This window comes from Apiospora aurea, assembly GCF_038362705.1.
Source record: "Apiospora aurea strain CBS 24483 chromosome Unknown utg000008l_segment0_segment0, whole genome shotgun sequence".
Lineage (NCBI taxonomy): Eukaryota > Fungi > Ascomycota > Sordariomycetes > Amphisphaeriales > Apiosporaceae > Apiospora > Apiospora aurea.
This window is the reverse complement of record NW_027117395.1, coordinates 3,318,774-3,344,299: the sequence shown is the minus strand read 5'-3', so window position 1 is coordinate 3,344,299 and position 25,526 is coordinate 3,318,774. Positions and strand designations below refer to the sequence as shown.

Sequence of the window (25,526 nt, the reverse complement as noted above, 5' to 3'; positions counted from 1 at the left end):
GGTGCCCCGCAACTATGAAGGATCAATTAGGTTGGATCACTCTCAGAACGATAATCAATGTTGCCGCTTTGGTGGAGCCAAAATCATTGTTGGCTGTTTAACACGCAACGTGCCTCCTAAGTAGGTATGGTCTCCGTAGGTAAGCACAGGTAGGGTCGCATGTCACACTGCGGTTGGGAGGTTGGGAGGCTGGCTGTTGGTTGTTGGCTGTTGGCGGTTTGGTAGGACGAAAACCACGCAACTTGAACATTGGCAACAGGGAATGGTGGTTGCTTTGCGTGCCGGTCCGACAGCCGAACAGACAGTACGCGGCAATGCTTCAACCCCAGCTGCAGCCTGCCAGCGGGCAAAGAGGGGAACATGGTCGTCCATTCGAACTGGGTACGGTTACCTATAATTAGGCGCAAGGCCTGATCACCCCACCCCTGTAACCGACTACATGCATTATTGAAGTGCATGATCTGCCTTGACTGCTGCCTGCCCTGGGCACCGACAAAATAGCGGCAGGGCGAGCTCGTCAGCCTTAGCAACTAGGCCGCATCCAACTTGCCTCCTCCAACGTCTTTCTCTCTTCCATCAAGCTCGCGCTCACCTCTCTACTCTCTCATCGAGAATGGCCCCGGAATTTGATGTTAATCCTCAGAAGGAGGGTAGCGTACCCTCGTATCTCTATCGCCAACTCTTCTTCACTCCTCAAAAAGTGGCGGGGGTCAGTCTTGAGGGCAAAACCGCAATTGTGACAGGCTCCAATTGCGGAGTTGGCCTCGAGTGCAGTCGCCAGCTACTGGATCTGGGCATCTCCAGGCTTATTCTGGCAGTCAGGAGCCAGGAACGAGGTCAAGCTGCTGCTGCCGACCTCTCGCGGGCCGCAGCATCGAGGTCTGGGAGTTGGACTATCTCTCCTACGACTCAGTTCGCGCCTTTGCAGATCGCACAAGAAGCCTCGAGAGGATAGACCTCGTCATCCTCAATGCCGGCAGCCTCCCGGCGAAGCAGACCCTGAACCCCCAAACCGGTCATGGCGAGTGCGTCCAGGTCAACTACCTATCCATGTGCCTCCTGCTAGTCTTGCTCCTGGATGTCATCAGGACGAAACCAAACAGTCAACCCACTCGAATCACCATCACCTCTTCCGACGGCGCTGCTTGGACCAAGTTCGGCGAGAAAAAGCAGAAGCCTCTGCTTCCCGCACTCGATAAGCCAGCACACTGGAGCGCCCTCGCCCGCCAGTTCCTTACCAAGCTTCTGGGCCAATTCTTTGTTGCCAAGCTCGCCGCCGTCGTTTCCCCCTCCATGGCCGTCATCAATCTGGCGACACCCGGCATGGTTCACGACTCCAATATGAACCGTGAGACAAAGGCTCAACTGGCGAGCAAACTCGTGGAGCCGATCCGGCGGAAGCTGGGATACACTTCTGCCATGGCTGCCCGTCTCATCGTAGACGCGGCAGTCAACCATGGGCCAGAATCGCACGGACAGTACCTCTCCGAACAGAAGATTAAGCCGTAAGTCTGTCTCATCTTGGCCCTCTCGATCTCCCTTTTTGACATACTCGGACTAATACACGACGTCATACGAAGCATGGCACCAATCATTTATACCACTGAAGGAGAGGCGCTGAGAGACCAAATAGGGGAGGAGATATTGGCAGAATTCAGCTTCGCCGATGTTAGGAACATCATTGATAGGTTTAAGGGAATCAACGAGGCCTGAACGCTGGCCTCAAGCAGCCGACGGTTAAGGTTCGCTTTCTTTGTGCCTGGACTTCTGCATACCGGATTGTTCTTGTCTTATTCAGTACTTCCTAGTAAAGTTGTAATGCGCTTTCCAAGTAAACATGTCTCTTTCCACGAAGAACTTTTGACCAATACTCCCCCATCAGTCGAATGTTTCCTTGGCAGTCCAATACGTCCGCCTTCTGTCTGCATTGCATTTCTGACCTACGTATAGAGCAAAGTGCCTCCGTACTGCAACGTAACCTCCTCGACGGAGCCATGGCCTGATGAGAACATGACAACTGGCCTAGGCGCTGGTCAGGCAATCAGAGGATACATACTCGGGAGCAAATGAAAACTGCAAGATTCCAATATGGACATCTAGCTGTGATAAGTCTGCATATAGCCTGTGACCAACATTGAATGCAATGTTGGCTCTGTACTCGGTCACAGTAATTAATATCCACCAAAAGCTGCTGATCGAAGAGGGGCCTTGGCGAATCTCGCACGTGCTTGCGTACTGTAGATGATGTCTTAAAGCGAGCGCCTGTACTCGGTACTTGTCCAGCTACTGAACGCATGTAACTTTCAGAAAATGCAAGAGATACCCAATACAGAGGAAAACTCGATATGTAGTAGTCTTAAGACTTTCTCTGTCTGTGTAAGCAATGTCAGTATATAAGGTTAGCAGGAAGGATTCAAAACCTGACTTGCATTGCAACCCTCATATTGTTAATATTTCACGCCTTCCGACCCTGCATGTACCCAAAATGCAAAGTTCATACGCTGATCGGAGCGGCGTGTGCTTCAGCAGCACTTGGCCTTGTGACCACACGAGAAAATGTCGTGGTAGCAGGGAGCATGGCAGGTCCGAAACATGCGTGCAGGAGCCCAGATGTGTCTTCCAACCCAAGTCGGCGAGCGATGTGGGAACGCGTATCCAAATTCTCGACAACTACCAAGCCAAATTCGCCGTTCGAAGTGGAATCAATGCAGAGCTGTACAAAGACGTCTACAGCCTCTGGCTAGATCAAGCCACCGCTGTCCACAAACCAACAGGAGCCAATCAAACATTTGTCATTCAGCATGTTTCGGCCAATGTGGCACAATGGGGAAGAGACAACGGCGGCAACCCGCTTGGCCTGCCCCTAAAGAACCACCAATGTGAGTCATGTCTTTGACGTAACTCCCTTTCTCAGTCACCTAGGTGCATGATACTAACTACCGTCTGGTCACAGGGTGGACGACTTTGGTAGATTGGACCGACGCCGAGGATGACGAGGCCGCTCGATCGGCTGCTATTGCTACAGTCGCCAACTGGGGGCGACTATCGCAGGCGCGGGGACTCGACGTTGGGTTTCGCTATATGAACGACGCGTCTCTTGATCAAAGTCCCCTCTCTTCGTACGGCGAGGAGAACATTGAGAAGCTGAAACAAGTATTACTGAAGTATGACCCTTCGCAGCTATTTCAAAACTTGCAAAGCAACGGGTTCCTGTTAAGTAGACCTTAAGGTCTCTACGTATAGAATGGCTTTCGCTCCAGTCGCTCCCTTTCAATTATTATGTATAAGATCAGTTATTAGTTTAATCTCTTAGTTCACTTTATTCAAATGGATTTGCTATATTAAAGAGTTCTCGGAGTGGTGCACCGTTACAACATATTTCAGCAAGCTTTGTCCCCAAAAGGGAGTGAAGCAGCTGTGCTGCCTCTAGAGGCAAGCTCCCGCAAGGGAATCCCCAGACCCCTTTGACGAGGAACTGGGAGAACTTGAAGTCGTAGCGCCGCAGGCCGAATAGCCCACCCTTTACTACAACCATATACAACACTGCTATAGGTCAGACTGGAGTTCCAATAAGGAGTGGGTAAAGGTCATAGAACTCAGCCATTATGCAGAATATGCTCCTCTGATCCCAAGATCGCAAGTATCTTATTGAAGAATAGATAGGTGGATAGGTAGCACGTCTCATACCCCTCGGGAGGTTGAAGCGCCACTTCCCCAACGTTAAACAATACAACAGAAACAACAGGCCGGCTGGAAGGTCCTCAAAAGACTGTGAGGATTCCAGACCGGCCACCTGGAACCCGCCAGGCACGATATGTACGATACGCAGCTGGGTTCACCCGTCAGTGGACCAGCTACGTCAGTCTATGCTTATCGTAAAAGGTCCCTTCGAAAGAAGGTTGTCATTGGTGCGGATTGCCCGAAAGCAGCCTTTTTCAGCTGCTGGGAAATATTGGTGTCGCCTTCTCCATGTGATCTTTCATGGCCTGTAAGTCCTGCTCAGGTCGACTGACGCAAACGGAAGTGGAAAAATCCACATTGTCGTGGTAGAATGGGCTGTTACTTAATCCCAAATTGTATGGATCTTGAGCAAGGTGAACTGAGGGATTCCTTTCAAAAGCTTCTAACAGTCCCGGGAGCGAAAGGCGCGTAAAAACACACCCAGACCACGGCTCATGTTTCGGTGGCTGGCGGGAGGGTTTAGACTACGGATTAGCGAGAGCAACTGTCCTATAAATAGCGTCAGGCTAGAGTGTTTGGTATCAGTTACGATGGCTAGTTCAAACATATTAATGCGCTGCTAGAGTGGCAGCAACACCAAATTTGCCTTTGGTGGAGGCTTGGCGCTTCCCTCTAGTTTACCTCTTCGCCGTCTTGAAATCTGTCTCAAAACAGCTCTGGGTATAAAGCGTTGCTAAGAACCTTGGCGGACCCTAGAAGGACATGGTGGTGCTGTTGGTGATGAGCTGCGTTGGTATCGTACTGTATCACCAGCCAGCTGCCCCGTGGATCGCAAGCTCGAAACAAACCCGCGAGAATTTGCGATATATAATCGGTGAATATGTGGACACGGCATCCTATACTTCACGGGCCAGCGGCAAGGGGGCTCATCATTGCCTGTGTCCTTATTTTCTTGTTTTGGCAGTTGCACAGGCTAGGAACTGCGGACAGTCTTCAGCTGCCCTCCTTAATAAAAGCACATTTCGCTTCACCATCTCCGCAAACGGGGAACGAGAACACATCGATCGCCCCTGATAACAACAACAACAGCCACAGTAATGATGACATCACACAAGAGACGATACCGAAGAAGATCTGGTCCAAGCTGGGGCCCAAAGGCCTCAACGACAACACCCGCGAGTGGACCGAGACCTGCATCCGGCAGAACCCCGAGTACGAGCCGCGGTACCTGACCGACGCCGACGCCGACGCCTTCGTCAACACGCGGTTCGCCCACCGACCGGACATTGTGGACACGTACAACGCCCTGACGATCCCGATCCTGAAGGCCGACACGCTGCGGTACCTGCTGCTCTACGCCGAGGGCGGCGTCTGGTTCGACACGGACGCGTCGTGCGAGGGGATCCCGATCGAGGACTGGGGCGTCGCCACGACGGGCCGCGCCAACGCGTCGACGACCGAGCAGCTCCGCGCGAACCGCGCGCGCGCCAGCCTCATCGTGGGCTGGGAGTTCGAGCGGCAGTTCGTGACGTGGGCCATCGCGGCGAAGCGGGGGGGCGCCGCGGCTGCTGGCGGTCGTGGACGACATCGTGGCCGGGGTGCACGCGGCGGCGGCGAAACAGATCGTGTCGGTGGCGGGGCTGAGCATGCAGACGATCCCGGACGTGGTCAACCTGACGGGGCCGATCCGGTTCGCGACGAGCGTGCTGCGGTCGCTGGGGCTCGACCGGGGCGGCGGCGGGTACGGCAAGAAGGCGAGGAAGTACCATGGGCTGCTAGAGCCGGCGCTGGTCGAGGACGTGCTGATACTGCCCGGGTACGCGTTCGCTAAGTCGATGAATACGTATGCGGCTAAGGATCAGGATCGGGTCGGGCCAGCGCTGGTGGTGCATCATTATGCTGGGTCTTGGAAGAATGAGTATGGAGGGGAGAGGGTTGGGGGAGGAGGTAGCTGGGTGTTGAGATATGTATTTGCACTGCATGGTTTGCATGCGGACTTCGCTCTACGGCCTTCTCCACTTACATAGCCCCTAAGTAATATCCATATCCCCATCCATGTACTAGACGCTGCTGGTCTTAGTTATGCCGTTATACGGGACCTTTTAAGCATGAGTGGCATGGTTAACTAGTTGCTTGTATAGTCAAGGACACATGCGTCCAATTGCTCGTCAAGGTTCGATGATACCATCTAATTCGAGCTGATAAGATCCAATACTGTTGGCGCCAAGGTTCCTACATGCAGGTAATCCCCCACGTCTGAGCCACCCCAACAGCTATCATCAGGTGCTTTCCCGTCCCTCTGGTACTGGGATTGATGCTCCTTCGGGCCGCACCCAAAGCCTCGGGTGCAGCCCCCCGCCCCCCCTCTGATACTTTCGGGACGGTTGCTGATAGGACAGAGATTCGGTCATGTTCCTATATTCAGTAGGCGTTTCGCGTCCAAGTACTACTCTGACCTCCTGTTGGCGATGTCTGTTATAGATATCATTCTTGAGCCACTCAGCGTTGCTGCAGCTGTTTGTCGGCTCCCCTTTTCGGTTGGTCAGCCGAAAACTGCAATGCTATCCATTCTTGGCTTTTTGCAAGATTCATGATTGAATAATACTTCAACCTCGCAGCCTTATTATGCAAGCAATGCTCTTCGGGGCCGAGCCGAGCCCGCTTAGCTGATAGCGTGATGTGGCCAATGCCCCCATTTTCCGTTGGTCAGACGAGATATGCAATACTACCTTATCATACAGACAACAGAAGCCCCGCCAGACACTTTTTGATATGCTCACTATGGCCAAACACGCGGTAATCGGGAGACCACGGTGTGCGTTTCCGGGATATAACGAGCGCCAGTGCCTCGGCAAACATGATAACATTGTAAGGTGTCGTCCGGCCTCAGAGGTTGTTGGTTCAACCCCTAAGATGCAACCCCCTCTGGCTGACCCCCCCTGATTTCAGATGACTTTAGTGCCCCTAAGCAACAATAACAGTATATAAAGGGGTTAAATCTTATTCGTCTATTAATTGAAATATATTAAACTCTTCGTTTTCTTTTCCTCTTTTTATTAATACTATAATTAATAAAAAAATACACATTGCGTAAGCGATCTAGGTTATATTAATTAACGAAAGTATTAAACGTACGGTTAAAGATTATAATATTAACAGGGGTACCCTTCGTAATTAATTTAAGGGTTAACTTTCGAAAATAAAAAGAAATATAAAGCCCTTTAACTCTTTACCCTTATCGAAAAAACCTTTTTAATTAAATAGGCCCTTTTTTAAGCCAGCTTAAACTACGCATTAACGTACCGGCTATTTCGTATATATATTCAGCGTATTCTCTTTATAAAAAAGTCGATTACCTTATCGATAAGCGATAGGTATATTGTTTTTTAAAACGTTATTCGGCCCTTAAGATCGTGCGTATTAAAGCGATAAATTTTCGGCGCTTTATATATATATTAAACGGGGCCGTACGAGGGTTTTTTAATCGGTTTAATATTATTATTATTATTAATATACCCCTTCGATTTAAATTTAACGCCGATAAAATAGGAACTACGATAACGATAAGGGAAAGTATTATAATAATCGAATTTATCGCTTATTAAAGTTTAATACGAAACGACTTAGTTAATCGCGAGTAAGTAATTATTTTAAAGTAACGTAATCCACGGTTTAATTAAACACACGGTCTAATTAAACACTTTCTTTTAATTCCGTACAATTTACATTTTATGCCTTATATTTTTATTACCCACGATAATAAATTAATAAAAAGAAAACGATATATAATTAACGCTCTAAACGTTTTAAAAAGACCCTAAATTACGTATACGAGCCGTAGCGCGAATATATAATATTCCCTATATAACTTTACGTTATCGGCGTCGCAGTAATATTTTACGACGAAATATATAGTCGTTAACGTAAAAGTTTACGAATTCCGAAAAGTAATTAATCGTATAATATATAATTAATTTAAATTCGCGATCGTTTTCGCCTCGGATAAGTAATATTAAAAATATAGCGAATCGATTACTTAATTTACGTAACGCGGGACGCGTCGGCGTTAATTAAGCTTTTAATTTCGTATAACGATAATTAGATTTTTAAACGCGTTTTAACCGAAGAATTAATTATTAAAGAGTCCTTTACGAAAATCCCGATACGTATCGCGCGTAGTTTACTTTTATACGGAATATAATTAATAAATATAGAATTTAAAAAAAAGATATATATAATTTCGACGAAACCGGGTTTTTTATAAATTAAATCTCGTTCAAAATAATCGTAATCACCTCCGATTAACGCGAAAAGCTTAAAGTAATATAATAAGGGAATCGGGAATAAATTATAATAATATAAGGCGTTAAATTATACGGTTACGCTATCCCTCCGTATATTATTTTTACCGGAAAAACGCACCTCTCTTTTTAATACGAAAATAGCCTATTACCGAAAAACTAAGTAATCGCAGTTATTAAAAATAACTAAACCACGAATAAAAAAAGCGAAGACTAAATTCGACACTTTAATAAATACACGAAGTCTCGTATAAAGAATATTTACCGCCTATTAATTTTTAACGGCTATAAAAACTATTACTCGATAGCTTTCGAGTTTTATTATAAAGAAAACTCGATTATTATACTTTATATATCTTTTTATTCGTTATATAAACTCTAGCCTTTTAATATTAGCTGTTTTCGTACGTTAAAAAAAGCGTACGGGAAAAGAATTAAAGGTTTTATACGGGCGCATATTACCTATATTTTAAAAGAAAACTTCTTACCAGCGTTTTTAAAAGCGTTCCAAGCGACTTTTACCGTTTCGAATATATAAAGAAGCTTTCGAGGGACCGGACTCGTTCTGTACGATCCGGAATATATTATTTTACAGTTAAATATAAAACTACGTACTCTAACACCTCCGGGAACGTTTTCCGGCCTATTTATTTTTTAAGAATTAAAAACCTTAAATAACCCGATTAAGGCTTAATTTTAAACTGAATACGTTCGAAACCGTATCGTACGGCATTAAAATAACTCTCCGACGTCGATATTAATTAGATTTAATTAAATTACGAAAAGTATAACGTAAGTAATATACCGGCTCGCTTTTTTAAAAAATAAAATAACCGTACTACGAAAAATAAATAAAATACTTAGCCGGCGCCGCCGTACAAAAAAAACGGCTATAAAATAAAGAATTACTTCGTATATAAACTAAAAAAAACCTACAGTCTTAAAAGAACGTTAATAAATAATTACAAAATAAATCGCGTCGAAATAATAATCGTATAAAAAAGCTTAAAACGCGCCCGCGACGCTATAAAATTTACGAGAAACCCGGGCATAATACGTATACTTATTAAAATAATATAAAAGTATTTAAAGAAGAGGATTCCGATTAATTTTAATATATTAAATACGTTATAATAAAATTAATTTATATTTCGTTATACGAGGCCTTAGAAAGTATTCAATTAAACCGTGTATTTAATTAAACCGTGTATTTAATTAAACCGTGGATTACGTTATATTAATATTATTAATAATATTTTACCGCTTTTAATTATATTTAAAAGCTAATCGGTCTAATAATAATAGTTTCTTTAAAAAGAGAACGAGGTTAATTACGAATATAAAGATTAAGCTTTTAAGGCGTTATTAAAAAAATAGACTTTTAATTATATAGCCTTAAAATAGCTAAAAAAAAATCTTTATCTTTTTAACGAAGCTTAATAACCTTAACTAATAGAGGCTTTTAATTTTTAATAGATATAAAAATTATATCGATAATAACTTTATATTAGCGACGTTAAAGGTTAAAGTATAACTCCTTTATTTACTATTACACAGTTCTTATATACTTTAGCCCTTAAATATTAACTATTTTAAGGTCTTAAAAAAAGGTTTCGAAAAGAGCTCGATATAATATACGTTTTTACTAATAATAGCTACATTAAAAAAGGGGATTTCTTTTAAGCTTAAGCTAAAGTATATAAAGTAACCTTTACCCTTAAGGTTTTCGTTAATAAATAAGTAATAATTAGTATTTACCCCCTTAATATTAAAAAAGCTAATAAATAATAGGTTCTGATGTTTTAATATAATATAAGCTATTAACGAGGCTATTACCGCCGAGGATACGCGCTAGCCGGCCGAATTAAAGTTTAAAAGGATCGAGATGTTAAAAAATAGCCGGTAAGTTAAAAATTTAGGGGTTATATTATTTAATATAACGTGGTTTACCACTACGCGACGTATATTACTTAGCGACGCACTTTTTCCATTTCTCGATCTTTTTTATATAAATTAATTTAACTATAACGCTTAAAATTAATTAAAATTACTCGTTATTTAATTCCTCGCTTAATTTTATATCCTTTTTATATACTTATATATTATAACTTATCTCGCCGTAAATATTATAGCGCTTTTTATTAGTCGCTCTCCGTTTCGACGAACCCCTATTTTTACTTTTATCGGGCGTTAAACGCTTCTTTTTTACCTTTTCGTCCTGTAATTATTAAAATTCCTTAATAGTAAGGGCTCTTTTAAGCTAAACTTACGACTTTTTAGTTTTCCGGCGCTTAGAAAGTATTAAATTAACCTTTTTTAATATATATATTTTATCGCGTATAAGGGTTATTTTATAAGCTATTTTAGTTATACTTTTCGCTATCTAGTTTATCATATTTAAAATCGGCATCGGAGAGCTTTTTTAATGGGTAAACACCCTCTTTTTAATATAAGTAGAGTGCTTAGTTGTTTATTAAGGGTTAAACGGCATTTAAGGGTTATAAGTATTAGCCGTCTTTAAACGGGATAAGTTAAGTATAGGCGTTCGGAGATATATATTTAATTTATTAATTACTTTGTTAGGATTATAAGGTATTAAATTAAATACGTTAAATCTAGATTTAATGTTAGTTTTTATAAAAATAGTAAAATATACGGCTTTAAAGGTAATAAAGAATTCGAGCTTAGTAATAACGTGGTTTACTATTAAGTGGCCCGTATTATTAAGTGGTTTACTTTTACCACTTCTCGATATTTTTATAAAAGTTATTTTAATTACAACGTTTTAAATTAATTAAATTTATTCGTTATTTAATTCGCTATTCGATTTTATATGCTTTTTATATGTTCGCGTATTATGGCCTGTTTCGCCGCAAATCCTATAACGCTTGCCGCTCGTCGCGCGCTTTTTTAATAAACTATTATTTTCGCTTTTATTAATCGCTAGCCGCTTTTTTTTTTACCTTTTCGTCTTATAGTCTTCGAGATTCCTTAATCGTAAGGGCTTTTTTAAATTAAACTCGCGATTTTTTAATTTTTCGGCGTTTCGAAAGGGCTAAATTAGCCTCTTTTAAAATACGTATCCGATTATATATAAAAATTATTTTATAAGCTATTTTAATTATATTTTTCGCTATTTAGTTTACCGTATTTAAAATCGGTATCGGAGAGTTTTTTTAATAGGCAGACACCCTTTTTTTAATATAAATAAAGTGCTTAGTTATTTATTAAGGGTTAAACGGCGTTTAAGGGTTATAAGTATTAGCCGTCCCCGGACGGGATAGGCTAGGTGTAAGCGTCCGGAGACGCATATTTAACTTATTAATTACTTTATCCGGGTTATAAAGTATTAAGCCGGATACGTTAAATTTAAATTTAATATTAACTTTCGTAAAAATAGCGAAATATATAGCTTTAAACGCGATAAAAAACTTAAACTTCGTAATATAATTTATCGAGGTTTTAATAAATAACTCGATTTTTTTAAATAAGTACGCTTTAAGGGCGAATAAAATATTATATCGAAAAGTTAGAATAAGTGCGATAAATAAAGAGGTATATTAATTATAATAATATCGTTATTTTAATAGTATACTTCGAATTCGGTCGAAATGTAGCTTTCGTGGCCGTTAAAAATTAGGAGGCGGTAGCGACCCTTTATTTACGATTTAGTATATTTATTAAAGTGTTTAATTTAGTCTAGGCCTATTTTATTATCGGTTTATTTATTAAAAGTCGGTTTAATTACTTAATCGCCTAGTAAATCGTATTCGGTAACCTAGTTTACTAGGTAATATTAGCCCTAAACGATTAAGAATGGCGAGATATATTAGCTTTATAAATTAATATATTTAATCGCCGTCGATTATTCCTGATTACTAAGCTAGACCGACTTCGTTTTCCCACGTTAATCGGCGCGTATTACGATAAAAGTTAACCTGATTATATTTATTATAAAACCGGTTTCGTCGAAATTTTATATATTCTCGTTAACGATGCCGTATTTAGCTTTAATATTCGCGACCAGCCTAAACTAACCGGAAATAACGTTTAAATTTTTATAAAAAGCCTTTTAATAATCGTACCGACGGTTTATTTAGGTTTTAAAATCCGGGTTTCGGTTAATAAAGCGCTTAACTTAGTACTTATTAATGCGCTCGCCGTTACGCGACGCGGTAAAAAAATTAGCTATATTTTTTATATTAGCGATTTTAAGAGATATCTCGCGGGTATCTAAATTAATTATATATTTACGAAATACTTCTTTTTTATTCGCATTTAATTTATACCGTGGGTATCGAATATCGCGTCGTAAGGTTCGGTCGTAGATTTAGTAACGTAAAGTAGTTTTAAAAACGTTATATACTTTTATAGTATCTCTTTTACTTAATAGATTTAAATGCTTTCGTATCGTTTAAATAGTTAAACCGATCCGGTCTTTTTAATTTAAATTAAGCATTATAGTTATAAAATTATTACGCGTTAAAGTTTAATTAGGGTCGAGAAGTAGTAAAGGTGGACTATTTAATGATACGGGCCACTTAATAGTAAACCACGTTATAATTTATAAAAGCTTTAATAAATAGCTTAATTTTTTTCGAATAAGCACGCTTTAAAAGCGAATAAAGTATTATATCGAGAGGTTAAAACAAGTGTGATAAATAGGGAAATATATTAATAGTAATAATATCGTTATTTTAGTAGTATACTTTAAATTCGGCCGAAATATAGCTTTCGTAGCCGTCGAGAATTAAGAGGCGGTAGCGACTTTTCGTTTACGATCTAATATATTTATCGAAATGCTTAATTTAGTTTAAGTTTATTTCGTTATTAATCTAATTATTAGAAGTCGGCTTAATTATTTAATCGCCCGGTAAATCGGTTTCGCGGGATTAGTTCGCGAGGTAATATTAGTTTTAAACAATTAAAAACGGCGGAATATATTAACCTTGCGAATTAATATATTTAATTACCGTTGCCTATTCCCGATTATTAGGCTAAACCGACTTTATTTTTTTATACCGCTCGGTACGTGTTACGACGAGTATTAACTCGATTATATTTATTATAAAGCCGGTCTCGTCGAAATTCTAGATATTTTCGTTAACGATCTCGTATTTCGCTTTTATATTCGCGACTAATATAAATTAAGTAGAAATAATTTTAAAATTTTTATAAAGAGCTTTTTAATAATTATACCGACGATTTATTTTAGTTTTTAAATCCGGGTTACGATCGATAAAGCGTTTAACTTAGTGCTTATCAACGCGGTCGCCGCCGCGTAACGCGGTAAAGAGATTAATTATATCTTTTATATTAATAAAATCGGGAGGTATCCCTTAAATATTTAGATTAATTATATATTTACGAAGTACCTCTTTTTTAATTAAATTTATTTTATATCGTTTCGGTTAAATTTCGCGTTTTAAAGTTCAGTTATAAATTTAATAGCGTAAAGTTAATTCGGGTATATTATAAGCTTTTACTACTACTTTTTAGTTTATTTAATTCGGTCTGTTTTATATCGCTTAAATTGCTAAAATTATCCGATTTTTTTGGGATTAATTAGGCATTATAATTATAGAGGTATTACGCGTTAAAGTTTAATTATATTGGAATTAAATTAAGGTGTGTCGTTAAGTGATATGTGTCGCGTAGTAGTAAATTACGTTAAAAGTTACTATCGGTAATTTAATTAAAAGGTTATTATAAAAGAAGCTTAATAAGAGTATTAATAATTTAACGGCTTAAATCGGCCGGTTAAAGTAGGAAAAGGCCGGTTTAAAGGTAAATCTAGAAAAAATAAAGGCTTAAAAAAAGAAGAAGGTTAATAAGGACCTTAATAAAAGCTTTATTTATATAGTAAATATCAGGGAAGTTTAAAAGAACGTTAAAAAGGAAGGTTAAAAAAAGGCCGAAAAGGGGCGCCGGTGAAGTGATAGAAATTAATGCAAATCGAGCTAATAGTGAGGGTAACTCTATTATAGTGCGCACGAGCCGAAACAGACCTTAAAATGCAGTGTGTGTTGCTTAATTAACCTATCTATTAATGTTGTTATTAATTTTTACATCTATTTTAGGGGGGTCAGTAAGGGGGGGAGGGGTCAGCCAGAGGGGGTTGCATCTTAAAGGGCATGTATTTCGCCACGCAGTGATGAGCCCCCAAGTCTGGATTAGGGGGCCATCTTGACAATATAGAATAATTGGGGTAATGCGACGTATAGCAAACAAATCCTCGTTGTTGGTCTCCTCGCGGGTTGACTTTGTGCTCCAGCAGATGTTGTATATATAAATACTGACGTTTTCCACCGAGAATTCCCTCGTGTTCCCTCTGTTCCATCATCATCGCACACAAACACACACGTTCCATCTCCCATCATTGAGACACCTTCCACCAAAAAACAAAAAGCCCACAGACAATGCCAGGAACCATGATGAATAACGCCTTCACACAGTTCCTCACCCTCTCCATCGCCCTGGGAGGGCTCATCGGAAGCGGCAAATCCGGTCCCATTCCCACACCCGAGAGAGCTGATGTCATTGATTCAACCGTCATGGGGCAGTCTAGCAGCACCGCGCCCCCTATTGCCAGCAGAGACATCAACGCGATGACCGCGGATGCCAAAGACGGTCTGGCAAAAATAATTCAAGACATTTACGCCGCTATTGCCAATGCCACAGACGGCTACTATCTTGAAAATGCAAACGACGAGCCCCTTATCATGGCCAGGGACATCAACGCGATTACCACCAATGCTACAGATGGTCTGGCCAACGTGATTCAGGGCATCTTTGCGGCTATTGCTGATTCCAAAGACCATCACACTGCTAATGCCACGGACGGTGGAAACGGTGGAGCGTTGGACGGATCCATGGGAACGACTGGACGAAGTGGCTACAACTAGGTTCATGTTCTTCATTTCTAACATGGTTCATTGGCCTTATTTGCATTTGACGGTGCGGCTCACTGAGGTGATCATTATGGGGCAAAACGGACCTGCCTTCCTCTCTTTCTGTTCTTTTGCTCTTATTTCTTCTTCTCTTTTAGGGGCAACTTAAAGGCCTATAGAAATAACTTACATTCATTTCTGACCTTAGTGTAGGCAACGAACTTTCCATCTGGGGAATTTATACAGCTCATGTTTTCTGTCTTAATCAACACACGTGACAGGGAATTATGTCCTGCTAACGAATTATAGTATCAATACGTAGCCCAATTTTGACTAGACACAAGAAGCCTCTGATTCGACCTTCTCGTCCATGCCCCTATATACGTAATATTGCATCGGCTCCGAAGAAGACCACTAAGCAAGTACAAAGATATCGGAAATATAATTTTCCCACACGGATAGCGTGTCTGTCTGCAGCGTATCAGTACGCACCCACATTTCAGCTGACGGGGCATGGGATACTATTTCCACCAATCTTAGATGTAGGAGGTAAGCACAGCTTCGACCCACAACCCTTTGAACTTTTCTGAACGTCAACCCCTCATCTTGCTTGCTAATCAACGATCACCAACCATCCTTTACCTGTCGAGAATCCCCCGTCGTCTCTTGGGTAATCGTGGCAGTCATGTGGTTGGCTCCCACAGAGTTGCCTCGCATGCAGCTTTGTGAGGTGTGTTCGAGCCTCTTCACTGGCGAGATCGGCATGGATGTTCACCATTCTATATGGTGGCATAGGGGGGGTCAAGCATACATTCGCGAGGACTAGGGGCGAGATTGAACGAGCAGCCATTTCGGGTTGCACTTTCTGCAAAGACATCTTTCACAACATGCGCTATGCAGAAACCCCGGAGAGTGGCCAGCTTCGGCCGCGCCCTCCCTGGTTTTCGCTGCTAGACGAGAACGAGGAGCTGAAGATACAATCAAAATATTACCTTGGCATTCTATACCTAATTAATAAAAGCAAAGTCTCTTGCTACGGATCAATGGCGCAGTAAGTGGTGCATAAACACTCTTGCACAAGGTAAGTGGCTCTCTTGATATTGGCTGCCCCTAAAGAGTAAAGCAATACTGATATAGCATATATTGTAGATGACCCAGCAAGCCAAATTGTCGACACTCACGACAAAGTGATGAGGCCAGGCTCTCCCAAACTCTTCCAAGAGGCACGAGAGTGGATGTGGTCTCCTGCAAGACAACTCTTGTCTCGGAAGGCAATCCCTACGGAGAAGTGACTGGTGGTAAATTGGTGATCCGAGGATCTCTCCAACAAGTCCGTGTCATCAGAGGGGCTCGCACAGACAACCCTTTATTCGACGAGTACGGCCAGGAATACGAGTATTCAAGGTTCTGTGACGACGACGTCCCATTTCCTCCTGTGGATCCTCGCGCTTCAGGTAGTCAACGCGTAGAAGCATGGTGTCTTTTGCTTATGGATCAACCTGGGGGTTCCCGGCACCTTTTCGAAGACTCACCGGATAAAAGTTGGTGTGAAATGATGGTTCTTGTCAGAGCTGACAATGAAAAGGAGCATTTGTATAAGCGAATTGGTGTTGCCTTCGCAGAATCTAAGAAACCCCGTACTGGTGGGAGTCTAGCGGTGAAGAAGTTAATACGGGTTATATAATAGACTGATAGGCTTCCCCCTTGAATTCAGTTTCCGACTTCTCGGGCTTCCAACTACGCAGTAATTATGTCGAAAGATGGTACTACTCTAGGATAGACTTGTCTAGAGTATGATCTAGTGTTATATATCACTCTATCCTGACTATTCGTCTTTTCCTACTCTAGAACGAACCGAAACGTACGAAGCCCGGGGGCTAAGCATAATACAAATAAATAAACAAAGATGGTCTTCCCATGGTATAAGATATACTAAACTTTACATATTTATAAAGGAAGCCGTTTGCAACCGAAGAGGATTTCAAAACTTTTAATTCCCAGCGATGCAGCCAACGCCCGTACCCACTTGTCTTGCAAACCCTGAGTTGTCGTACCTACTCGCGCCGACTACACCCTGAGTTGAGCCCAAGCTAGCCTGCGGATCGCCAGAGACGGCCCATAGAAGTGCCCCGAGATTACCAGTTGCCTACGCAAATTTCACTCGCTACTCACTGCTGAAGAGTTCTGCAATTTCATTTACATGGAGTTATAGATTTCTTCTGGAAACTCACTATTACGGCGTACGTTCAAGTGGTTCCCCAGACGACGAGGTCCAAGCTTGTAATACGGTGGTATACCAATCGCATCCCCTTATGTAAGGTCGTGCGATATCTTGATTATGGCGTGAGACGGAAAATGGCGCTGACGGCGATGCTACCCGTTCCTGGTATGGATTGAGAAAAGGCCTCAATTGCGCTGAGTCTTGACTGGTCCGATTCTTTTGGGTACCAGGCTTTGGAGTGTTTACCTCTTCGGGTCATGATTGGCGATGTATGCTATCGAGACTGGTTGCGGCCTTCTGTCAATATGGTATGCCAATACCCCTGATTGCGACAAGGCCATGTCAATCTGTGATTCTTGTGATCATCACGATCATTTTCCAGACGTATCCAATATAGACCTCAAGTGGACCACTACGTAAAATGCGAGCCCATACCGACCGAGAGCCGCCCTTGCGGTTTACGTGTGAATCATATCCATGGTTGACGATCGCGGCGACGACGATGGTGATGCGCGGACCAACCACGCAAGCCGTTGTCTCTCTCGAAACAGCTAGACAGAAGCGGTGACTCGGCAAGTGGTTGGTATTCGTCTATAAAATGGGCTCAATGGCCCATCCTGTCCCGAGAAATCATCATCATCATCATCATTTCTAAACCTCCCCATTAAACAAACACCTACGGGAACAAAGAATTCAACACCAAAAATATACATCCAAATATCCACTATGCTCTTCAAGTCTGTCTTCGTCACTCTCGCAGTCGCTGCGCCGGATGTGCTCCTTCAACCGCAACATCGAGGGGGGGCGGCCACCTCGCGATCGCGGTCGGGTCCGCCGTCGCCTACGCCTACAGCTACGGCGGGGTCCAGGCCTGCCATCTTAATGAGGTCAATGAGTATCTCAAGTGGTCCGACGGGGAATGCGGATCGTACCGCGGCTCGTTTTTGCATATCCCCAAGTGGGACAAGGCTTACGGCCGGGCTCCTAAGGGGATCGATATTTGCCCTCAATAGTTGGGCCGACCCATCTCAAGTGGTGCTTGTACCGCGAATCGGCTTGTTTGTGCATTCCCATGTGTTGGAAAGGACCGTTTACTAAAGGTGTTGAGGAGAAGAGAGTAAGGGGGATATTGGAACGGGAAGGATAAAAACATTTACTCCTTGGTCTACAACTTTGGATGTCATTGATGCTTTATGCAGAGTTCTTGATGGAAGTCTGCCCGGCACTCATCTGTTTCCTAGCAGTAGAACTATAACAGTCTTTTCTATTCATTGTCGATTGTTTGAGAGTCGTGCGACTAGAGTCGATGGTGAGACAGCTGAAAAAAAACAGGTTTATTCCGGGCTGTAAAAGGGTGATGGTCAACCTACAAGAGTGTCTATGGGATTACATGCTGAACTTACTCCCGGAGGTGTAGCGAAGAAACCAGAATGATAGGACTTTGAAGTAATTAACCCTATGGCCATCCTTGAGCTGGGCTCCCGTCACCGAATCATCTCTTTCATGGAATCTGGGCATTACTACGGAGTGCATAATCTTAATAAACGTTATGTTACATGTACAAAAGCTGGTATTCTAAATGGAAGTCGCTAATACCCCCTTTTCCCGAAAGAAACGTACAAATTAAGTAGGAAAAAGACTCAAGTTGCAAGGGAACCACCCAAACTCCGTATCCATCCTGTCCCCTACTTAGACACTCGGGACTATTAACTGCCGCGCTACTACCGCACGCTCGTATGGTGTGTCTGTAGCGACCCCGTCCCCCTCGATGTTGTCGGGGGAGAAGTCGGAAGTTCCGAGCGGGTGGTAACATAGGCATCACTAGGCAACTCGGAGGCGGCGTAGGCATGGGGCGGGTACTGGCTGTTGGGCGAGGAGTAGCGCGCATCGCTGCTGCTGTACGTGGTGCTGTCGTGCGCCGAAGGGTTGTAGGGCACCGCACTGTCCGGCTTGTAGTAGCCTTGGATCGGTGCACCACCGCCCATCGCGTTGTAGCCGTTGGTGTTGGTGTTGCCGTTGAAATTCGAGCCTTCGGTAGCTCCTTTCTCCGCCCTCGGACGGCGGCGGAACCAAAGGAAGGCGCAGGCGGCGATCACGGCCAGTGCGCCGACACCGACACCGACGCCTATGCCGGCCTTGCCCCCGGTGCTGAGTCCGCTGCTATCCGCGCCGGACTGGTTGTTATTATTAGAGCCATTAGGATCGTTGGGCGGCTTAACAGCCGTGGAGCCCGCGGCCTCGTCCGGCGTCAGAGCCGTCCACGCCGTGGACCACGACTCCTTCCAGTCGTTCTTGCTGGCCATGATGGACGTGGCGTCGCTGCCGGCGAACTTGACCACGTTCGAGGGCGGGACGTTGGGGCCGGGGGCCTGCGCCATGAACCACGTCTTCGAGCCCCAGTTGGCCCCCACGAAGGCGTCCTGCAGGAAAGCCCGGCCCAGCGTGTACGTGCCCGACCCCGTGAAGCAGGGGAAGTACGGCCGCGGGCTGCTGACCAGGGGCGCGTCCAGCGTCAGGTTGAGGTGGCGAAAGGGGACCGAGATGGGCACCCTGTCGGTGTTGGAGCTGCCGTAGAAGGAGAATTCGAGCGCGGACGCGGAGTTGACGATTTGGGAGTACTTGGCGTCGTCGGTGTTCCAGGTGTAGAGGCCGAGCCCTTCGTTGTAGGTGACGGGCAGGTGTTTGGCGATGGCGTCGCAGGTCGACTTGGGCAGCGAAAGGTAAGGGGAGCACCCGTCAACGTGGACGTAGATCCCGTTCGAGCCCATGGACGAGTTCCCCTGGGCCAGGAGGCCTTCCTGCGCCGCCCCGAAGCTCCAGGGCGACGACCCGTCGACCACCCTGATGGCGATATCCTTGAGCGTGGTCTCGCGGTTGTAGTCGCCGGACGAAGTCAAGATCTTGCCGACGACGCGGTTCTGGTCGTAGCCGCCGAAGTGCAGGGCCCCCGACATCTTGGCGACGCCGGCAACCGCGGAGCCGATGTGCATGCCGAACGAGTTGGACTCGACGCGGCCGCGCTCGAACAGGTTGCCCGGGATCAGGCTCGCGTTCTTGGGGGGGCACTGAGACGCTTCCCGACGAGAAGGTCTGGTTGATGGTCTCCGGCGCGCCCAGGCCCAGGCAGCCCACTGTCAGCGGGTACCACTGGCCGTTCGGGTAGGTCGCAAAGGACTCGGCGAGCAGGGCCATCGAGACGTTGGGCACGGCGCCGGAGCCTTCGTTGAAGTCGACCTTGTCGACCCAGTGCGACAAATTCTTGTGGCTCTGGACTGGTAGCCCGAGCACTGCACAGCGAGAGGACATTAGTCTCAACAAAACCACGAAATCTCGAACCCTATATTTCTAAACATATACAAGCAAACAAACCACGAAAAGAAGAAGAGAGAAAAAAGAAAAAGGTTTACTGTAATTCGGAGGCGATAGATATTGCACACCGCCGTTAGACCCGGTAGCCGTTCTCGTGGACGAGCCCATCTGGCTGTACAGGCCCGCCGCCGCCGCCTGGCACGCGACGCTCGCATTGTAGGTGCAGTAGTCGGTCGTGAGCAGGAAAGTCTCAAACTCGCTGCCGGGGTACAGAGCAATCTTCTGGTCGCCGCCGACGAGCACCTCAACGGCGGGCCAGGGCCCGTCGGGGCCGTAGGCGTTGGGCGACCACTTCGCCTCGACGGGGTTCGTGGTGGCCCAGACCACCGCCGGTGCTGCGACGAGCCACAGGTACGAGAGCAGCGGGAGTGGCAGTGGGACGTAGTAGCGAAGACTCATTATGATGAGGAGCAGGAGGAGAAGGAGGAGATTGCTGGAATTTCAAAAGGATAAAAAAGGAGGGGATAGGGTCAGTCCTAGGTCGGGTTCAGTCTTCAGTCTTGCCGAAGCGACGAGAGTCTCGCACAGAGGGATCACAGTCCGTATTCACGCATACGGTTCATGATAGTAACAGTATGGGAGAGAGGACGAGAAAATCACTTAACGACGACCAAGGGGAGTCAGAAGGGGGACCAAGGCAAGAAGGCTAACGACAGGTGGTGAGGCACCAAGCCCTGTTCAACGGCGGTCACACCTACCTGCCTACTACAGATTACAAATTTAGAATTAGGCCTTGGCACTGATTGGGTCTCCTCTCGCGTGAATCCTTCCTCTAGAAGCCATGTGGGCTTGTAGAGAGAGATGCCCTACCTACCACCAAGGCAGACAGGCGCGGCAGTCTTTCTATCCGATGGGATGCAAGTATGTGGCAGCAAAAGAGGTATGTAATTAGACGAGCTCGGCTACCGCTGCAGTTTGTGGAGCCCCAGGTCCAGCTTACCACGATCTCGCTCCCTCGCGAGACCGTCTCGACGGCCAACTGCATGAACGGCCCCAGTCTGCCAGTGGCCGTTGGGCGGTAAAGATATCAGATAGAAGCCTCTTCGTCAACAAATTTACTGACGAGGAACCATCCAGTTGGATCATCACACAGATCCCTGGTTGCAATAGCAGGCAGGTTATGGTCACAGTCGGGCCTGGTAAGCCTTGTCAGGAAGGACATGGAAAAAGAAAAAGAAGAAGAAAAACATTCGACTTTCACATTAGTACCCCTGAAGCCTGAACAGCCTGGCGAATGCTAACTATTTCTGCAGCCTTGTGAATACAAAAAGAGAGGCTGAGAATATGGCAAGCCTTGGAATGAAACTTTACTTTTTCCTTCTTGCATGAAAACAGTATCCTTTCTCCTTTTCCTCTCGCTATCTCTCTCTCTCTCTCTCTCTCTCTCTCTTTATACTTTTCTAATCGTTGCGGCTTGGAATGGGTGACGATAACGATACTCTCATGTTCGACAAGTCCATACATCCAAGAGCCGAGTGGCACAAGAGACGACACAAAAAAAAAAAAAAAACTTACGACAACCCCTTATACGTGAGACTGTGTGACATGACCGAGGGGGCGTCCTTTACTAGGAATAAGATCCTACGAGTGGCGATTCTATGCTGTGCCAGGCCAAGTAACGCCAGACCCGTTGAATTTCCACTGCATCGGCGAATTGCAGTTCGTCTCTCTTTCGTCCAGCTATACCTTTTTCGACAGCAGCTCCCGCCAGACGGGGCGTGCATACAGAGCATGATGGTGATCTGCGTCTTAGCTGCCTGGGGGAGTTCCGAGTTTGGTCGCAGCGTCAGCAGGGGTTGTGGTAGTTCCTCCGAGATACTTGTACATTCAGATAATCTCCTTCCGAGAACCCAGTTGCTCCGTAACGTGTAAGGCTTCCCCCAGGCTGCTCAGGGACATGCTATCATTGGCAATTGAGTCGCTCGCTTAACCGCATTATGAGCTTATGTTTGATCAATCACGCCTGTTGTGGCTTGTTAAAGAATCGTCAGGCAGATGCATCCGTATCCCAATCGGGTCCTACTTGTACAGATGATCCATCATGTGGAGTCAAACCCAAGAATCGATGTCAGCACCAAATTGGATATCAGCAACAAATGCAGGGGCAAATTAACAGATGACCAAGAGAGAAAGCAACGCGCTCAGTCAGCGGAGAAGAGCAGTGGTCTTTACAGCACAGTCCCTCGCTCGCGACTAGTGGGAAACGCGAGACTTCAAGACCTGTCTTGCTGTGGAATACAGTCTTTGAGTCGCCCATTCTCTTAGGAGGACCCGGTTGAACGGGAAAGGTGGATCAATTACGTCTTGATTGGGAAACGGCCCCTCTGCCCTGGTGGTGGGCTGGCTGGTGGGGTGGGGTCGGATATCGGGGAGAGAGGCCTGAAAGAGGTCTTTCGGGAGCAATTCGACTGACAGGCTTTAGCGCCAACCGGCAGCAAAACAAGCCCTGCCCACCCCCCCAAACCCCCCCAAGAACTGCTGCACAGGGTCCGCGGGGGGCTGGCGGGTTTGAGACTCCGCTTGCCGCCCTGCCGAAAATGGGCCCATTGCCAATGCCAATGGAGCACATCATTTATTAAGCTCGATGACGCGCGGGAGGAAAGGGCACAGGTCGCGGGATGCTTCATGTTGAAGGCGCAAAGGCAACTTGAATGGATGGAATACAGCCAGTGGTACTCCAGCTGTAGGGCTGGGAAACATGAACTAGAACGAGCAGCGACGGAACACTGAGCGAAGGGGAACCCTGAACTTGAGTAGGTACGAGTAGGTCCGCATTACTGGAGTTGCTCCGCGGTTGAACCTTCCCTCGCTACTCACGCCGGGATCAATGCTTCAGGATCTCTGACCTCTGAAAGACTGGCTGTTCGGTAGCAAGAAGCCCGGCCAACATGCATGTGGTATTTATTCTTTTGACGCGATGCAAGGTACCATGAACCTAGGGTGGACTTGTACGTGTAGGCCATCTGATATCTCATTTTGTGGACTCTGTGCATGCTGTTTTGGCGATTACTACGACGTACTGGGTTCCGAGGTTTCTTGGTCGCAAGTTCGGTCTGCACTTCATCGGCAGCTCCCCCAAACCAATAGCAAACACCCCAGGCACGATGAGGCTTGCCCTGGCTGACGAGAGCAGTGCTTTTCCTTGCTCGATTGGGCCTGTCCAAGAGACACCAGTCAAAGTACCGAAGGCCTGGGTACCACCAGGGCCAGTACCACCCTGGCTGCCTACCAACGCGTCACACATCTTGCTGCCATTCCATCTCATTGTCTCAATTTAGCCGTTGGGCCCATCAGCTTACCTTTCTGCTTGTCTCTCCTGGCATTCCCGTCCCGTCCCCAACGTCCAGAAGCATAACGAATACGGCGGTTTCCCTCTGATCGGGGTTTTTATTATTTGCTTTTCTCTGTCTCATTCATGTGCCATGGCGCCTCTATGGGGGTCGTCGTGGTCATCGACCATTCATTCCATTTACCGCTACAGCCCCTTACAGACCACCGATACCAATGGCGCCCTGGCCTCGCCCTCCTCAAATTCCCCCGACTCTAACCTCCGACCCAGCATCGGCCAGATCCTCATGTCCAAGCGGATACGCTACACGGCCACGGCCCTGATCGCGTTCATCTTTTTCGGACTGGCCTTCCGCAACTACGACCAATTACCATCCATAGAAGCTCTAAGGAACAAGGGTGGTGCTACGGGCGCGGGAGCTGGAGCTGGAGCTGGGCTTGGAGTTGAGGGCACCGGAACGGTAGTCGGAGTCGAGACGCCAGCAGTACCTACGGGCCCCAACCCGGAATCCCCAAGTGCCCAGACGCTGTCGTCGATCGATAGCTCCCACGTCGACTGGTCGCAATATGCATACACGCAATATGTCACCAACTCGGCCTATCTATGCAACTCCGTCATGATATTCGAGACGCTGTTCCGCCTCAAGAGCAAGGCCGATCGGGTCATGCTGTACCCCGAGCACATGATGTCCGATCCCGCGAGCACCGAAGGGACGAGCGACGACCAGAAGCTGCTGGTCAAGGCGCGCGACAGCTACCAGGTTAAACTGGTCCCCGTCAGCGTCCAGCGCCGGGACGGGGCCGACGCCACCTGGGCCGAGTCCTTCACCAAGCTTCTGGCCTTCAACCAGACGCAGTACGCGCGCGTCCTGAACGTCGACTCCGACTCGACCATCCTGCAGCACATGGACGAGCTCTTCCTCTCGCCCTCGAGCCCCGTCGCCATGCCGCGCGCGTACTGGCTGTTCCCCGAGAAGAAGATCTTGTCATCGCAGCTGATGCTGGTGCAGCCGAGCGCGGCCGAGTTCGACCGCGTCATGCAGAAGGTCGAGGCCGCCGGCCTCGACGACTACGACATGGAGATTGTGAACCAGCTCTACATCGACCAGGCCATGATCCTGCCGCACCGCCCTTACGATCTCCTGACGGGCGAGTTCCGCGGCGACGGGAGCCACGAGAAGTACCTGGGCACCGACCGCGAGGAGTGGGACCCGGTTCGCATCTATAACGAAGCCAAGTTCCTCCATTTCTCGGACTACCCGGTCCCGAAGCCCTGGCTGACCATGTCCGAGGCCGTCCGGCTCAAAAACCAGCCCAAGTGCGTCAAGAAGGACGGACGGGAGGACTGTTCGGCCCGGACGCTGTGGAACGGCTTTTACACGGATTTCATGACGCGACGGAAAGTAAGCGATGCCCCTTCTCTATTGGTCTCCTTCCTTTCATTCACACAATTACGACGTTGCTAACAATACTACCACGCAGGATGTATGTAATACCAGCAAACTGAGGTCGCGGAGGTAGCAGGCAACCTTAATGACCGACGTGTACGTTATGGTGGTTCAAGCAAGCGGGGATGGGGCGAAGAAACGCGAAAATGTGTAAATTTACGTCGCCATGCCATGATTCATTATTACCTAAACAGGCGCAAAGCGAGCGAGCGATTTGTACATCTGTAGAACCCCGCGCTTCTCCTTTTTTAAACATGGGGAACTTCATACTCAAGAAAACATATTGAATGAAACAAGAACTCAAACTTTCAGGGGTAATCCCTCACAA

At 46.0% G+C, this 25,526-nt stretch overlaps 6 protein-coding genes across 6 annotated transcripts; 5 read left to right on the top strand and 1 right to left on the bottom strand.

Moving 5' to 3' along the window:
- Nucleotides 1-613: 613 nt before the first annotated feature.
- Nucleotides 614-1,509, top strand: PG986_012497 (uncharacterized protein; the record flags this gene model as incomplete). The annotated part of the gene is made up of 2 exons (XM_066848719.1): nt 614-887; nt 929-1,509. The coding sequence occupies 2 exons, from the start codon at nt 614-616 to the stop codon at nt 1,507-1,509; spliced, it is 855 nt and encodes a 284-aa protein (XP_066695415.1).
- A 976-nt stretch (nt 1,510-2,485) lies between these two features.
- PG986_012496 (6-hydroxy-D-nicotine oxidase) lies at nt 2,486-3,228 on the top strand (the record flags this gene model as incomplete). Its single annotated transcript, XM_066848718.1, has 2 exons — nt 2,486-2,879; nt 2,954-3,228. 2 exons carry the CDS (start codon nt 2,486-2,488, stop codon nt 3,226-3,228), a joined length of 669 nt encoding a protein of 222 aa, XP_066695414.1.
- Nucleotides 3,229-4,561: 1,333 nt separating this feature from the next.
- Nucleotides 4,562-5,708, top strand: PG986_012495 (uncharacterized protein; the record flags this gene model as incomplete). Its single annotated transcript, XM_066848717.1, is given in 2 exon segments — nt 4,562-5,211; nt 5,231-5,708. The coding sequence occupies 2 exon segments, from the start codon at nt 4,562-4,564 to the stop codon at nt 5,706-5,708; spliced, it is 1,128 nt and encodes a 375-aa protein (XP_066695413.1).
- Nucleotides 5,709-14,413: 8,705 nt separating this feature from the next.
- On the top strand, nt 14,414-14,887 carry PG986_012494 (uncharacterized protein; the record flags this gene model as incomplete). The annotated part of the gene is made up of 1 exon (XM_066848716.1): nt 14,414-14,887. One exon carries the CDS (start codon nt 14,414-14,416, stop codon nt 14,885-14,887), a length of 474 nt encoding a protein of 157 aa, XP_066695412.1.
- Nucleotides 14,888-18,814: 3,927 nt separating this feature from the next.
- PG986_012493 (uncharacterized protein) lies at nt 18,815-20,861 on the bottom strand (the record flags this gene model as incomplete). The annotated part of the gene is made up of 3 exons (XM_066848715.1): nt 18,815-20,146; nt 20,226-20,380; nt 20,501-20,861. The coding sequence occupies 3 exons, from the start codon at nt 20,859-20,861 to the stop codon at nt 18,815-18,817; spliced, it is 1,848 nt and encodes a 615-aa protein (XP_066695411.1).
- A 3,023-nt stretch (nt 20,862-23,884) lies between these two features.
- PG986_012492 (uncharacterized protein) lies at nt 23,885-25,216 on the top strand (the record flags this gene model as incomplete). Its single annotated transcript, XM_066848714.1, has 1 exon — nt 23,885-25,216. The coding sequence occupies one exon, from the start codon at nt 23,885-23,887 to the stop codon at nt 25,214-25,216; it is 1,332 nt and encodes a 443-aa protein (XP_066695410.1).
- Between the last annotated feature and the right edge of the window lie 310 nt (nt 25,217-25,526).